This window comes from Apodemus sylvaticus, chromosome 18, assembly GCF_947179515.1.
Source record: "Apodemus sylvaticus chromosome 18, mApoSyl1.1, whole genome shotgun sequence".
Taxonomy (NCBI): Eukaryota; Metazoa; Chordata; class Mammalia; order Rodentia; family Muridae; genus Apodemus; species Apodemus sylvaticus.
Window position 1 is genome coordinate 38,551,515 of NC_067489.1, and position 17,665 is coordinate 38,569,179.

Consider the following 17,665-nt stretch of genomic DNA (forward strand, 5'->3'; position numbering starts at 1 on the left):
ATGCTAATTGTAGTGCAGAAAAGAGACCCTCTGGGATCCGGCTGGCTTTATAGGCTCTAGGAAGCATTCTCGCATGTGAACACATGGCTTTTAGAGGCACATTTTTTTTTTTAAAGCATTCAATAGTAGTCACTATTTTTACAAGGGATCTATCCAATATGCCTTTAATTTGCTCAAGGCTGTACCTGCAGCAATAAGGGGTGTTCCCTGCGGACAGCTCTCTGCGCACTGGGGCCTAAGCAGGCTTTTCATCTCAGTTTATGAAACAGATGAAGTTCGCACGTGCTCTTCCGGCTTCATAACACAAAGCAACGTGCACATCTGCCAAACTGAGTAAGGCCCTTAACAGCCCGTCTTGGTGCTATCAAATTTCAGCCCGATTCCACTTTAAAATGAGAACTTCTGAAATCCAAGCCAAGGTAAACGAAAGTTCAAGTTAGAAAAGTTTTAACTTTTTAGGTGCTGTTCTGCCCCTAAATTGACTTTGAGTAAACTTCAAAAGGAAAAAAGAAAATCCCTGCCTATGTGCTGGGAGCACATTATGAACCTTCAAAAAACACTACAGTAGGTTTACTGCTTAGCAATTTGTAAAAGTTTTATTAAATTTATTTATTTAATATGTGTGTGTGTGTGAGAGAGAGAGAGAGAAAGAGAACACACATGCCAGTGTGTACGTGTGGAGGTCAGAAGATAACTTGTGGGAGTTAGTTCTCTCTTTCTATACTCGGGTCATCAGGCTTGGCAACCAACACCTGAGTCAGCTTACATGCATGCATATGCATATATGTGTATGTGTATATGTATATATGTGTGTATATAAATATGTACATGCATATACACATGTATACACATATATACACACATATATACATCTATACATACATACATACATATATGTATACACACATACATACACACACTCCCAGGTGGGCCTTGACCATGCAATCCTGCCTCTACCTTCCAAATGAATTATACAGGTACCCCACCACACTTAGTTAAAAATAAATAAATAAAATTCTTGTATTCCTTCTTGCTTCCTGTAGCCATGATAAACACCATAACTAAAAGCACCCTGAGGAGGAAAAGATGAATTTCTTATTAAACTTCCTGGTCACAGTCCATAACTGAGGAAAGTCAAGCTAAGAACCCAAGGCAGGCAGTGAGGCAGAGGGAACGGACGAGGGCTTCTTTCTGGTCTGCTCAGACCTAGGTTGATGTTCAGCCACCTTCTCTTCCCAGAACAGGCTCACCTGCCTCAGGGTGGCACTGCCCACAGTCTGGTCCCTCCCACACCAATCAGCAGCCAAGAAAATGCTCTAGACATGCCCTCAAGCCAACTGATGAAAGCAATTGCTTAATTGAGGTCCCTTCTTCCCATGTGTGTCAAACTGACAGTCAACATTATCACAGTGTTGACTGCAGCTAGCCAACTGCATGGTTACATATACATGCTTTGGGACAGCCTGGAAGTTTAGGCACATCAGCCACTCCCCAAAGATGCTGTGCACCGCTCAAAGGGCGGTGCCATCTCCTCAGACTCCCCATCTCTCCTGTTGGACCACAAAAAGCTTGCGCTTTAGTGACATAACACATTAGTTCTAAAACCAGATGCTCCTCCTGCTTTCTGCCAAGCCTAATTTTGACTGCAAAACATTCATCAAGCGCTACATAAAAGAGTAGCTGAATTACATTATTCTTACCGGAGCCGGACACACGCCTGATCCGCTGAGGTGACAAGGCCCTGTCGGAGCTTAGGGTTCTACAGTCGCTCTTCCTCCGCAGGCAGGAAGCAGCAGGCCCCACTTTGGCTTTCAGCCCTGGTGTTTTCCTCAGGCAGCGGGAGTCTGGCTTGGAACTGCTCCTTCCTGGAGTGGTGGAAGTTTTGGGTGCAGAGTCCTGCAAGGAAACCGGTTAAGATTTCAGTCTCACCATGCTTTTCCCCCAATTCCAGCTCTATGAAAGAAACCCTCTGTCCTGGTGGCTGACCAATGTAATATTTACCATTTGTACTATGAACAATTAAGACTCCTTGAAGCCGGACAGCGGTGGCACATGCCTGTAATCCCAGCACTCTGGGAGTCAGAGGCAGGCGGATTTCTGAGTTTGGGGCCAGCCTGGTCTACAGAGTGAGTTCTAGGACATCCAGGGCTATACAGAGAAATCCTGTCTCGAAAAAAACAAATCCAAAAAACCCAAAAAGCCAAACAACAACAACAACAACAAAAGACTCCTTGAAGCAGACTTCAATGGCCCTGATATTCCTTCAGACCTATTATTAGAACTGTTCTCCGGTGCCTGGAGCAGACTTCAGCGATACTGTTCAGTCCTCCAGAGTGGGCACTCAGCTTGTTGCCCCTCTACCTGCATGGTTATTCCTTCCCTGGGCCTCATTCCTTGCTACCTTTCGAGGTTAGTCTTAACCAGGGATTCATCCTGGTCTTGTCTTCCCTCACCATCAACTCACCCTGCATTGTTTGTCTTCAACCACGAATGATGCTCTCAAAATCCAAGCCAACACTCACTCTCTCCTCTTCAGCTGCCCCTGCATCTCCCCACTGAGATCTTTCTCTTCAATAACAATGATCCTATTATCGTTGGCATTCACTAACACAGAGCCCTCACCTTACCTAAATTACCATTCTAAAGTTTAATTTTTAGCCAGTCTACAAAATAATGATGTTGTAGGTCATATAAAATGTGGCAGTTTTATACACACACAGTTTGATTTTCTTTATACTCCACCCTTCACTACCCCTCATCCTTCTTCCCAACTCTTTCCTCCAAAACCAAAATATGCCTTCTACTTTTATGTCACGTGTGTGTGCATGTGTATACATACGCCTCCATATAGATACTTAATCTAGCATACATGAGACAAAATTGCAATTTTTTTAAACCTGCCTTCTTATAAAAGCCAGCCTCACTCATTTCTCAACATGAGCACTGAAGTGATGTCCTTGGGGTTTGTCTGGTCTCCCCAGCCTCTGCTACTTCTTATATTCCCCTACTACAAAAACCTTCCTCAAATTTTAAAGGCACACCAAACCCTTTAGGATGTAGCAGCCACTGTCACTGTCTCCCATCACAACCTCTACCCTTACCTGGCATCCCCCTGCCTCAAAGTACATCCCTATGCTCTTCATCTTTATACTTGGTGTTCTCTTAGCCCAGAAAGAAAGCCCTGTGAGCTATGGCAAGAGACTAAATGGCCTTGTCATCAGAAGCTTCCCGTGATAGCCCTCAACTGCTACTACACTTTCCTCTCTGGTACCACAGCAAGCCAGTCACGCTCATAACTCAGTACCCAGCATGCCCCCGTGGCTATTTTCTAGCAGCCCCACTGCATTAGATAAAACATTTGAACCAAAGCGGTCTTTCTCGATACCCTAAAAAGTACTACCATATGTGGCATACACAGTAGATGCCCAACAACTGTTTCTACTATAGGCGTAAGGAAACAGGAGCCTGAATCTTACTCCTAGTGCAACTTCTAACTCTATAAACTACAATTACCTTCTCCCTTTACATAGAATAAAACTGAGCCTCAGAGAGGGGCCACTGTACAGTGAATGATAGAGCCACAAATGTAAAGTTATCCAAAATCCATGCTCAGACTTGTGTATCCCCTATCTTGTGCCCCTCCTCTGTTTATAGGATATATCCTATAACTATCCTATTGTGTGTGTGTGTGTATACATACACATATATTCCTATATTATTCCTATTTTATATATATATATATATTATCTATATATATAATATAGATAATATATATATATATATATATTCCTAACACCAGTATCTATTTAATCCATATACTAGGTGAAACCAAAACTAATCCAATAGCTATCATTCCAAGAGAATGGCTACAAACCACATTGACACTAAAACAAAACAGATTCTTCCAGAAAAAAACTTTCTTGTAAATAGTAAACCAAACTCCAACTTATAGAAGCAAATCTCCCACTAATCACTTGTTTTACCTCCCGAGCCCACATTTCTGAAAATTTTGAAGTCTGTGAGACACAGGGGACCTGAGTTTGAACACCCAACAGTTGTGTACCGTTTTGTTTTGTTTTTTTTCAAGATTTATTTATTTTATGTATAAGTGCTCTAACAGGCCAGAAGAGGGCATCAGAACTCATTACAGATGGTTGTGAGCCACCAGGTGGTTGCTGGGAATTGAACGCAGGACCTCTGAAAGAGCAGCTGGTTCTCTTGACTACAGAGCCATCTCTCCAGTCCCGACACCTGTGAGTTTTTAAACCCTCTGAAGCATGAATGTGTGGATAACAATTGCCTTGCTGTTGCAAAAAAAAAAAAACCAAAATCAAACAAATACAATGCACATAAGCCCTGAGACAATTAAATGGCAGCCTATAGGAAGGCAGCTGAGCTGGGGTTCCCTTCAGTACCAGCTCCTTCACTGCGCCATCTTGACCATGTAACCTCTGCAGCGGGCAGTTACTTTTCACCCTTATAGCTGACCAAATCAAATCACTTCTCCCAAATAAAAACTTTTCTTAAAGTTTCAGGTGAACCGGGACCACCAAACAGCCATATCATGGTAGGGAGTTTTATATGAATTAATTTGACTAATGGCCAACACCTACATACTACACAAGAAAACAAACATTCTTCAATGGCAGATAGGGTTCTTAAGTATTACTGAAGTGACCAACAGAAAATGCAATGTGAGTTCACCTCTTTAGCATAGCCTGTGGTTACGACGGTTGGTCTAGCCTCTTCACCACCCTCTTTAGAAGTGTGGTAGTTGAATTAGATGAATTAGACAAATTAGACCAAGACTCTGCTGTATTTAAGACTCGATCACAGAGGCATAGCTCTGTATTCTAGCTGGTAAGTAAAATCAGCAGTGATGATACCCGTGGGCCCATGGGACAATCCTTACAGCCTTACAAAGCACTTCATGTCTAAGTCTGAGCTCTCACAGCAATACTGCTAGGTGCAAGCTGCTGGAATCCATCTTACCTGACCATCTCATGGCCTTACTTCAATGCTACACACAGATCATGGGCCCGCAGCTTCCAAGACCGAAACTCTCCAGGATTCAGAACTACAGGAGCAATCTACATTCAAGACCAATGCTCCAGGAACATCCTGCTGTTTTTTCCGATACTCAGAGATGACAGCCATGAAATGTCTCTCATAAAACAAGACATGGTAGTGCATAACTAACCTAACTAAACTAAGGATGATAAGCAAGTAGACCTCAGAATCAAGGCCAGCCTGGGCTACCGTTAGCTGAGTTTTAAGCCATACTTGGTTGCATGTCTCACAGCAACAACAAACTTCCCATAAAGTAATGAAAAACAAAATCTTGATTCTATATAGGTCTATAGACACCTAAGATTGTAAACACCTAAGACTATTGATTACAAATTAGAGTTTATTGTAAACCAGGTGGTGGTGACGCACGCCTGTAATCCCAGCACTCTGGGAGGCAGAGGCAGACGGATTTCTGAGTTCAAGGCCAGCCTGGTCTACAGAGTGAGTTCCAGGACAGCCAGGGCTATACAGAGAAACCCTGTCTCGGGAAAAAAAAAATAGAGCTTATTGTAATTTTATTTGGTAAAACATTAAGATTCTAAATGACCAGCTTCCTCGGTTAGACATTAAAAAAAAAAAAAAAAAAAAAAAAAACAAAGAAAAAAAACGTGAAAGATCTTGTAATGAAACAAAATACAAGCCCATTCCTTTAGAAATCCCTGTGACATTCCATCCTTGCCAAAAGAGTTATTGATAAAGCCAAAACATCTCTCTGTAAGCTGACCCAGGTCAGTATCTCTCTTCAGCATTTTCTTATCATGGAAAGGATACCTACATGACCTTCTATGTAACCTGAAAAAAACCAAAACCAGCCTCATGTCCTTGACCGTGCTGTGTTCCTACACAAGAGTCCCCAAAAGACAGGCTGTGTGCATTACATCTGTCTTCCTCCCCTGCACTCAGATCCATTCCAGGTCCAGAGGACAAGCATTTCAAGGACAAGCAGTCAGTGTGGGGCTGAAAATATACCTTAGTCTCCACTGCCAAAAATAGAGCCGAGGGCACCCAGGCAGTCCCAACAGCGAGCAGCCTGGCCAATGTTTTCAAAACTATATGTTAACATACAATTGTCGAAAAACAGGTGCATGTTTAAACAAAAATAACCCTTCAACTGTGTATACTGCTTCGACTTTTTTAGTGACTCTATCTAGTCTGGATCTGTCAGGCACCGTTGCAGGCAGACTGCTTCGCTTACCACATAAGGACTTTGTTTCTTTCATGCAACGGAAACCAATGCAAGTGACCCACAGCACAAGCCTTTTCCTTCTGGCCGTGGCAAAATGACCCATGTCACTGAGTGGGTGAGAAGTACACTCAAGTTTTGAAAAGAGGCTCGGCCTCCAGGATTTCTGTGCTGCTATGTTTACCAGCACTGCCTAGCCATTTCTCCACTGTGTCACAATATGTTCGAATGCTTAAAGCTCCTTTTTGTTTTTTTTTTTATTTCAGAAAAACAACACACAACCTGATTGCATCAGTTATTTCATTTCAAATATCAAAATATATTAAAAATATTAATTTACTCTTTTAAAGCACTATCAGAAGGAATAACCACATTCAAGAAAATACCAGATATGAGGTTTTTTTAAATATGCATTTTTGTTATGTTTTGACTCATTCACACTCTATACTGCCTGGCTGGACAGAGAACAGCTGACTGCAGATTACGAACCAAGTTCATTGATGATTATTAGCAAGTACAGGCCACTCATTGCCAATACACCAGTTTTCTTCACCATTCCTAAAAGCAGACTGTAGAGTTCACTTACCACAAACAGAGACTTGGATTCAAAAGTCTCATTCATGGCTGGCTTTTCCATCGGAGCCTCCTCACAGTCCTGCTTGCCCTCTTCAGGGCTAATCTGATCGATGTGGGAAACATAAGACACTTCCAAACACTCTGAGCTTTTCATTTTAACGGGGAGAATGCCTTTGATCTTCTGGAAGAAGGCAGCTACAGAGCCGGGCTCGCTCCCTGCATGAGGAGAACCTGTCTTGTCAACATCCTCCTGATTCAATTTCGTGGCACATGTTGTTCTTGGAACCCTGAGCGAAGCATTTTTAGAATGAGTTGTAACTTGCGCAGCCTGGCTGGTAAGGAGTTTATTAAACTGTTGCTTATGTGTCTTGTTAATTGGGATTTCTGTTTTTTTGTCGGCTTTAAAGTCAGATCTTGGTGCTTTGTTTGTAATCTGTTTAGAAGGCACTGGTGAGGGTGAGGAGCCCCCCGAAACCTGAGGGTTGGGTGTGTCCTTCATTAGGGAAGTGTCTTTGGGTTGCAACACTGATCTGGATATAACTTTGGCTTTAATGTTTTTGAAGTTTGGTCTGGGATAACTTATAATTTCTGTCTTCCTAACTTTACTGCCTACAGTGGTATTCGTTTTGGTAGCTGATTTTCCCAGATTAGGTTTTGGCATATTCGTTGGTTCCCCTTTCAAGTTTGGTGCATTTTTAGCATCTCTTGGTCCATTCGCCACATTATTGTACTTCTTCACTTCAACAGATGAAAGTGTGAAGCTCACATCGGGGGATTGCTTAACTGGTGATGACCCGAAAGCCATATTATCTGTGCCAATGGCTCCGCCATTCTCGTCCCAACCCATCTCACAGGATGAAACCCTCTGCCCTGGGACATGCCTCAGGTTCAGCCCTTCTGTACTACCTTGGATGTCTGAGTCATTGACAAGGGAATCGATGTGTGGGTCTTCAGTCACAGTGGCTTTGCACTCAGAGTCCAGGACTCTAGTTCTACTCTTATCAAAAGCTGGCGCCAGTCCTGCGCCTTCACCAACAACACGGCAGCCAGACAGTGTTCCTCTTAGATTTTGGCCCATTTCCTGCTGAGCGTCCGAGCCATGTGAATGTGTCTCACTGTTTGGGTCATCTTCAGATACACAATAGAACTCCTGTAATACAGACCCATTGGGGACCTCCATGCCATCAGAAACCAGTGTCACAGCTTGTATCTCTTTTTCTCCAACAAGTCCTTGCACTCTCCCATCTGTGTACTCTTTGGTGGCATTTCCTAAAGAATCCTGACACTGAATTTCAATGTCTGGACCGTCAGTTTGCATCAGCGTATCAGAAATCAATGTATAGGTTGTGTTTAGGGCCTTTGATGGTGTGGTTTGAAGGTTTTCAAAGTCCTCTCTATTATAAGTAATACTTCTCCCACACATCTTAGAGGAATGGGGTGGTGTCCGATCAGAGCTGGACAATGCATTTCCGTCTCTCATTGTTGGCTGCAGACCTCCAGGAGCACATAAAGGCTGACCCTGTTCAGTAGCATGGTGTGCTATAACGGTGCAGGTCACTGTGTCCACTTTCATGTCATATGTTTGCTTTAGCTCCAAAGTTTCAGGGGTGTCTCCACATGCATTATTGTCATCGGACTCACACACACAGGGCTTAGAGGGATCAGACTTCTCATCCTGGATCGCCTCTCCGGAATCGAAGTTACTGTGCGGGTTTGGGGGCTTCCCTGCTTTCACAAGTGCAGGAGAGGGGCAGGTGAGCTCACTATACACTGCAAGCTCACACTTACCCATGAAACCGCATGAAGGCTCCGGGTAAGCAAGTGCTTCAACACACGGATGGCTTAAAGACACACTTCCACCGCTGTCCTCAGCAGGATCCATTTCATAATCGACCACCATGTCATCTGGGGTGGCCAAGCTCCAATCCCCGTGACTCACTGGAGGGCGCTGGGTAGATGGTAATGTTCTGTAGTATCCAGATGGAGTCAGGTTTTTATCACGGATAAATACATAATGCGATCCATCTTCCGTCCTATCTGAATTATCATCATTCATCCTGAATATTAACCTTAAAGCTCTGCCATTTTATTTTCTCTTCAAGTTCCTTTTAAATGAGAGTAAATGAAAGACGGTCCAGCTCCTCGCCTTTCTATTGCTTTCAGTCGTGTTCCACAACTGTAGTCTTAGATGCTCTGAAGTTGAAATGACTTGTCCCCTGGAAGAAACAAAACAATAAGCTCAAATAAATGTTAGAAAAATTTACAGCTCACTCTTAATTAGTTTAAATCACAGCTTCCACATCAGCTAATCTACCACTCTTTTTCAAAGAAAGCTTTTGATGTGTGAAGAAATGGAGTATGATAATATGGAAATGCAGATAAAGTTTCCTGCTGATGTCACAGCTGACATCTTCCTTCCTGACTCCCAGAGACTTCTTAGAGAAAGGAACTAACGCAGCATGCAACCATCTTTTCTTCTTACTGGTCAATGGTGAAACCATTCATCCTCATTTCCCTTGGCAGTCCTGATTTATGGCCACTGTCCCAGCATAATTCCTAAGTGTCCTTCTCACTGTCAGAGGGTTCCTACTCTGCATGATTGCCAGGGAGATGATCCACACCGCACAAATAAGTTAAAGAGACTCGGAGAATTTGCATTCCTCTATTCATTCTATTTCATTCCTATCTTAACCCCCCGTACCCTTCCCAAGTGTGTGAGTGTGGTGTGTGTGTGTGTGTGTGTGTATGTTAAACTAGGTGGTGGTATCTCCCACCTTTAATCCCAGCACTCCAGAAGTGGAGGTAAGTGGATCTCTGTGAGTTGCAGGTCAGCCTGATCTACAAAACAAATTCTACAACAGCCAGGTATACACAGAGAAACCCTGTCTTGGAAAACAAAACTAAAAACAAACAAACAAACAAAAAGAGTTGAATAGCCTCTATTAGAGATTCCTCAAAATGTGAACAAAGTCACTACCTGCTGAACTGCGTAACAGTTCCAGGTAAATGGATTCACTGAAGCCAACCCCATGCCTCAGGTTCCACTATATACTGGAGTCTGGAGACAAGGTCTTTAAGGAGGTGAGAAGGGTTAAATAATAGCATAAGGGACTTATCCACCTGCCTTGCTATCCTTCTGAGAAGAGATACCTGAAAGTGTCCCCCTTTCCCCCTTAGAACTCAATAAAAACAAACCCACAATCTTTAACAGACGCACTATTTACAACAGCAGAAAAATAATGGTGGGGAAAACCTAGGCCTATCGACCAGTAAATGGATATTTAAAAAAACAAAACAAAACAAAAACTTGTACATTTATACATCACAATGCTCTTTAGCACAAGAAAAAATGAAAACAAAAAGGTTCATTAGATACATGGATACAGTATTGCAACAAGAAAATATTACACTAAGAGAAAGAAGTTATTCAAAAGACTCTCTATTAAGATAACTACTTATACAAAAATGTCAAGAACAGGCAAAATGATAGACACACAATACAGATACACTGGGGATTTGTGTGGAAAAGGACCAAGGGGACGATGTTTGAGGGGGGTAATAAAATGTCCCAAACTCTGTATTTTGCTCCTAGTTTCACACTGCCATAAACAAACTCAAAATAACTCAATTGTGTAATTAATAGCAAACTTTTAAAATGTCCAGAAAGATCTCAAAAATCTAGGCTGTGGAGGTGGCTAAGAAAGTATAGGTGTTTGCTGGAGTATTGCAGCTTAGGGTCCAGAGGCCACGTTAGGGTGGAAGGAGAGAATGGACTACACAAAGCTGTCCTTAGGCAAGCAATGTCTACACAGGTGTCATGGTGCAGGGAAGGGGGATGGGGGGAGGGCACATGCTCTGGCTTTCTCTTCCCATCTTTGTACCAAATTTCTTCTCCCCTAAAAATTAAAATACAGGGTTTTATTTTTTTAAACAAATAAATTTAATTACAAGTCTGATATGGAGAGTGTGTGTCCTCATCCCACTTGCAGTTGACTCTACTTCTTGTGTGTGTGTGGCAAAATGTGCTCTCTCAGCTTCCAATGGGCTCTCCATCTAGAACTGTAGGCCACAGTAAACTTCTCATGTCATGGTGCTGAGTTCCGAGTGAGATATCTGATGGGGACAATGACACCGAGTAATTGTCTATAAAATTCTGAATTAAGAGCAGATCTGATTTCCCCACTTTGTAATCTTTATTGCTCCATATTCAAACTCCAATAGGAACCGAAGAGTACCCAATGGCTCCTGTATTGTCATTAATAGTTTTGTGTGTTCTGATCATGCATACTGAACTTAGCATCTACTGGTGCAAATTATTTTTGCACCAGTGGAGTATTTATCTCTACAGCATGTGTGCACATATGTATACATTGACAGCATGTGTGCACATATGTTGCATCCACATAGACACACATATCCTAAACTTACATGCTAAGGGCTCTGAATCCCACAATGGCAGCTGCATAATTTATACATTTACTGTAAAGATTTTATTAAGATCTCTAAAGTTTTTATGAAGTACAAATTATCGCTTTATTACATGGGTCTACTGTGTATGTGTGCGGGCTGGAGTATATGCCTCTGCACTCTCTGGAGTATATGCCTCTGCACTCGCTGGAGTTCAGAGGACAGCCTCTGTCGGTTGCCTCTCTCCTTCCACCACACGGGTCCCAGGTTTCAAACTCAAGACTCATTAAGCTTGGTGTTGAGTCATCTTGCTAATCAGTCCCACAGATTGAGCATTTTCAACCTGTTATAAAATATATTCAAGCTAACTTTTAAAATCAAGAATGTTTACCCATTTCAGGAGCACCAAACGATGCACCTCTCCACTTCTTGAAGGGAAGCGGTTGTTGAAGAAAATGTGACATGAGGGGTCATTTTAGTTATTTTTCTGTTGCAGTGATAAAATACCATGACCAAAAACAACTTCGAAGGTTTATTGTGGCTTAAAATTCTACAGGGAGGGTCAGTAATGGCCTGGAGGGCGTGGCCAAAGGCGGCTTGAGTCGGAAACTGAGAACATTTTGCCACATACAGGAAGCAGAGAGAATGAACAGGAAGTAGGGTGAGAACACAAGCTCTCAAAGTCACCACCCTCCCACACCCTACTCCCTGTGACACCTCCAACAAGACTCTTTAACTCCTTAAAGTTCATTAACTTCCTCTAATCAGTGCCCCATCATCAAGTGTTCCAGTGTTAAAACCTATGGGGGCATGTCATTCAAACCATCAGAGACTAAAGACAAAGTAGGGGATGAGGGGGTGAGAGAAGTGGCAAAAAAGAACAAATAAGATACAGACTTATGGGCTGGTGAGATGGCTCAGAGGTTAAGAGCATTGACAGCTCTTCTGAAGGTCCTGAGTTCAAATCCCAGCAACCACAAGGTGGCTCACAGCCATCCGTAATGAGATCTGATGCCCTCTTCTGGTGTGTCTGAAGACAGCTACAGTGTACTTACACATAACAAATAAATCTTTTGGGCTGGAGCTAGCAGAGGTCCTAGGTTCATTCCCAGCAACCACATGATGGCTCACAACCATCTGTACAACCACAGTGTACTCACATACATAAAATAAATCTCTAAAAAAGATACAGAGAGATGAAAATCCCACACTAAAACCCATTATTTCATATGCTAATGAAAAAAAAGAAAAAGAAAAGGAAATGCCTGCCTGGGAGGGGGAGGGGGAGATAAGGAAGGTGCGGGGAGGGAGGGAAAGAATCTGTAATAGGTAGCTGTAAACAAAACTGCTAAGTATAAGCCTTATTAGCATGATTATAGAAGTTATGAGCCTACACTACAGGAACAGGGTCACCAAATTCAATTAATAGAATTTTTTATTACCCAATCGCTCTTTTCCAAAGTACATAAAAGATGATTGCATAAAAATATTTTTAAACGATATATACTTAATAAATGGTTCAAATGGCCAAATTCAGTTATTCTGAAAAGACACATTACTGGAGTATGTTATTTAAGTAGTTGAAAGTTTTTCTCTAAGATGCACTAAATGAAATGTCTTTGCCAACTTTGACTTCTCATAACTCCTCTGGAAATTAAAGTCAAAGACTAGGACTACAACGTAAGATGAGACATGGTGTTTCAGCTTTCAGGGGTGTTGTGACTCCCGATTTATTTTGGGGGGGCTGTTGTTTTGTTTTTTCAAGACAGGGTTTCTCTGTGTATTATTGGATATCCTGGAGCTTGCTCTGTAGACCAGGCTGCCCTCGAACTCAGATGTCTACATGCCTTTGTCTCCCCAGTTCTGGGATTAAAGGTGTGTACCACCGCCACCCAGTGTCAGCATTCTCTACCATACACATATTAGCTTGTATAAATAACAGGCACACAGATATACCACATTTTTTGGAGTACTATTCAACCATTAGAAACAATGAATTCATGAAATTCTTAGGCAAATGGATGGAGCTAGAGAACATCATACTAAGTGAGGTAACCCAGACTCAAAAGGTGAATCATGGTATGCACTCACTAATAAGTGGATATTAACCTAGAAAACTGGAATACCCAAAACATAATCCACACATCAAATGAGGTACAAGAAGAAAGGAGGACTGGCCCCTGGTTCTGGAAAGACTCAGTGAAGCAGTATAGAGTGGCTCTGGAAAGGTAGAAAGGAATCCATTAAATAAGTAGCCAGTTTGGCCTAATAGAAGAGTTCCTGGCCAATAAGAACCCTAGCTTGTTTTTGAGTTTAAAAACCAACAACAAACAAACAAAAGTGACTAAGGAAAAGCATGCAAGTATTATCCTCTGACTTCAAAATACATGTGCGCTCTCTCTCTCTCTCTCTCTCTCTCTCTCTCTCACACACACACACACACACACAAGCATACTGTCTCTGAAGCAATTTCATTCCTCCTTACTTTTAAAAATTCTACCTAGCCGGGCGCAGTGGCCCATGCCTGTAATCCCAGCACTTGGGAGGCAGAGGCAGGTTGATTTCTGAGTTCGAGGCCAGCCTGGTCTACAGAGTGAGTTCCAAGACAGCCAGGGCTACACAGAGAAATCCTGTCTCGCAAAACAAAACAAAACAAAACAAAACAAAAAAAAAAAAAGAATTCTACCTAATGTGTAGAATAAGTGCTAGTCACATATTCTACGACTTTATCTCACCTGACTCAGTCTTCATATTCCTACCATTACCATATAATTTGCCTCAGTTTTAAAGAAGCCTCAAAGTTACTGTCTTGAAAGCATATTTTTAAATCAAAATGAATTTTAACAGAGAAGAAAAGAAAAGAAAGTTAAAACCTTGGGAGCAAATCTTCCTTACACCCAGGGGATGGTCTCGAGTTCATCCAGTAGCACTGTCTAGCAGGGCAAAGCACAGCGATAGAGTTCCCTTTTGAAAAAGAATTATCTGGAAGGAGATCTTCTCTGAGCACAACTTGGGCAGGACAGAACAAATTCCTCACTCATTACCATTTGGGAATACAATAGACAGTTCATCCAGAATTTTTTAAAAATTGATACATATTCCCGAAACTTTAAAGGTCAACAAGAGTTGACTCGCCCCCAGGAGGGAAGACTGTGTTCAAGAATGACTACATACAGGTGTGTGTGTGGCGGGGAGGGGTGGGGGGATTGGTGGTGGCACACGCCTTTAATCCCAGCACTTGGGAGGCAGAGGCAGGTGGATTTCTGAGTTCGAGGCCAGTCTGGCCTACAGAGTGAGTTCCAGGACAGCTAGGACTACACAGAGAAACCGTGTCTCGCAAAAACAAACAAACAAAACAAAAACAAAAAAGAATGACTACATACTGTGATCTTGTCTGGCAAATAACAACAAAACAGTCAAGAACTGGAAAACAGTAATTATATTCGAAACCTCAGCTTTAAAATGGCTAACTCAGCTCAGTGGGTAAAGAGTTCAGATCCCCAAAACCCATGTATACCAGAGACAGAAGCACAGGTCTATACACCCAGTCCCTCTAAAACACAGTGAAGGCACAGCTGAGAGAATCCCTGGATACGCATAGGTCAGCTAGCCTGGCATACACACTGGAGAAGAAGAGACCCTATCCAAAGTAAGAGACAAGCACTAACACTAAGGTTGTCCTCCATGTCCAGTGTGTACACTGCGGTACAGGTGTGGCTACACTCAGACATGGGAAAACGCATACATACTTAGGAGGAAAAGTGCTCCAAAACTTGAACTACCATCCTATAATTGAATTAATGACTGCTGACATTCTTAATCCTGGAAGGAATTTTAGAGATCCGACTCAAATTGCTTAATCTTCCAAATGCAAGGATGACCTCTGAGAAATCCCCGCCCGGCACGCCAACGCTGCAAATCACTATGAGGTTAGACACCTCTTGGTTGTGTGCTTGGTTGTATTTTACTAACTAGCCTACAAGCTCAGGGGATGTTCTTGTATTAGCCTGCACTTCCTATTTCTCTTGCCCACCAAGTCTATTCCTACCATTCCAATTTTTTTAAATGAAGTTTTTATTTTTATTTATTATATGTAAGTACAGTGTAGCTGTCTTCAGACACACCAGAAGAGGGCGTCAGATCTCATTACAGATGGTTGTGAGCCACCATGTGGTTGCTGGGATTTGAACTCAGGACCTTCGGAAGAGCAGTCAGTGCTCTTACCCGCTGAGCCATCTCTCCACCCACCCCCCATTCCAATTTAATCCAACATGTGTTAATTATGAAATGTGTTTGCATAGGTCAAACAAAGGTTAGTGTCACTATTTTATGACCATACAGGACTTAATTTTATACCTCTGAACCATCTCTCCAGCCCGAGCTGCCATATTTTAATGTATATAAATACAAATATACGGTTAGGAATTATAGTTTATAAATCACAAAATCAGTTTCCTTAAAAGCTTGTTGGTAAGTTTTCAAACTGGGGACAAATAGTTCAGGTACCTATTTAACATATCAAAGCAGATGCTGGCCAACAGGCTCACCCAGCACCCCTCAGCCTTAAGTGTTACAGGGCCCTCCTGGCTGGCATACCAGGGCCCCCTCCCTTAATGCCCCAATGCAGGGGGCTGGACTGCTCTTCCCTGTATAATCCAACATTTGGTTACCTGCTCTCCTTGTACTTTGGGCCTGCCACACCTCTTCCCTTGCTCTCTCCTCTCCCTCTCCTCACAGGAGGGCACAGTCTGGGTCAGGTCCACTCTGGACTCTCCCAGCAGACCCTGTCTCTGGCTATGCTCTCCCACATATCTCTAACTAAACCTCTTCCACTATACCTAGGAGCCGGCATGCTCCTCTCTGCCTTTCCCGTATATATTTTCCTGTCTACTTTTTTGAACAACACATAAGTCACAGCAGAAGTTCAACTCCAACAAAATATGCACTCACTGGTAAAGCTGTGGCGCTGTGCTGGCAAGGCCACTTCTGCTAACAGCTCACTGTGAAGCCATAGCCAGTCTCAGCCAAGTCAGGAGGGACAAACTTCCCTTCTGCGCAGGAGTGGAAGAACTAGAAACAGTTGTCCAAAGACTTAGAGGAGTAAGGGAAGAATTCCCTTATGAATTATGTCACGTACGAAGCACACGATACCAAATTAAGATGTATACCTATACCTGTCTTGAGTGACACTAGTTCTTCTGCCTAAAGGACAGCCTTTCAGCCAGTGTCATTCAGTGATTCAGAGCTTCCTGAGAATAAAAGGAAAACCGAATGGGAAGGGAGGGCAGGCTCCTGCTTGTCACTCAAAACAGTGGCTTTCCTGACTAATGGGGCTGTCTGGACGGACACTTCGCCCATTTCCTCTTCCTTATTGTGCTCGGTACTTGTGAATGCTGTGCATTCTAGACAAGAGCTTAGTGGACATTACAGACACCAGCCCCTAGGCTCGCACCGTAAACCTCATAACCCTTCACGTTCTTGTTCCTTCCTACTGGGCTTGACACAGATGAACAAAGCGAGGCCTTCATGTGTCAGCATGTTAACATGCCAGGGCCATGGATGGAAGAGGCCCAGATCCCCACTTCATTGACTGGAGAATCAATAACCAATCACAAATCAAACTACCTCAGTAAATGAGCAATCAAGTAATGCTGTATTTGAAAATGACATTTTCCTCTCTGTGTGTGTGTGCGCGTGCACGCGCAAGTGTGTATTTGGGTGTATGTTTGTGTATGTTTGGGGGTGTGTTTGAGTGTGTGAGTGTTTGAGTATGTATTATATGTTTGTGAGTGTGTGTTTATGTGTGAGTGTATGTGCTTGTATAAGTGGATGTGGGTGTGTGGGTGTATATGAGTGTATGTGAATGTATGTGTGTTTGAGTATATGCATTTGTGTGAGTGTGAATAAGTATTTATAAGTGTATATGTTTGTGTCTAAGTATGTATGTGCTTGTGTGAGTGTGTGTGACTGTATGCAAGTGTATGTGTATTATTTGTATGAGTGTATGTGACTGTGTATGTTTGTGTGGTAAGTATGTATGTGCTTCTGTGTGTGTGTGTGTATGTGAATGTTTGTGTGTGTATGTATGTTTTTGTGTGTGAGTACATGTGTGTATATGTATGTGAATGTGAATGTGTATATGAGTTTTATGTGTGTGTATGTATGTATCTATGTGTACTTTGCTGTTATTTTATTAGCATGACTTCCATAGATAGATTATATGCTGATAATACCGTTGTTGTGGAAGTAGAGAGTAGTTAACCAGGTCGCTCTAGTCATTCCTTTTTTTTTTTTCCTAGACGAAGACTTCACAAATTAACACTTGTCTAATAGGAAAAAACTATTGGGTCAGTAATTCCTTGGGGGTTGACTAAATGAGAGAGGAGAAGTCTAACTTCCCTCTTTGGGGACATAGAAGATGCTCAGACA

General features: G+C 42.4%; 1 protein-coding gene across 3 annotated transcripts in view; it reads right to left on the reverse strand.

The window, feature by feature from the left end:
• The window catches only part of Mtus1 (microtubule associated scaffold protein 1), a 149,974-nt gene that overhangs the window by 91,019 nt on the left and 41,290 nt on the right, over positions 1 to 17,665 (reverse strand). For all 3 annotated transcript variants that reach the window (XM_052162382.1, XM_052162375.1, XM_052162376.1), the window contains exons 2-3: positions 6,840 to 9,045; positions 1,701 to 1,896 (exon numbers count right to left, since the gene is read on the reverse strand). In XM_052162382.1, the coding sequence (XP_052018342.1) occupies positions 1,701 to 1,896; positions 6,840 to 8,885 (2,242 nt within the window). In that variant the 5' untranslated portion in view covers positions 8,886 to 9,045. The remainder of the gene's footprint in view (positions 1 to 1,700; positions 1,897 to 6,839; positions 9,046 to 17,665) is intronic.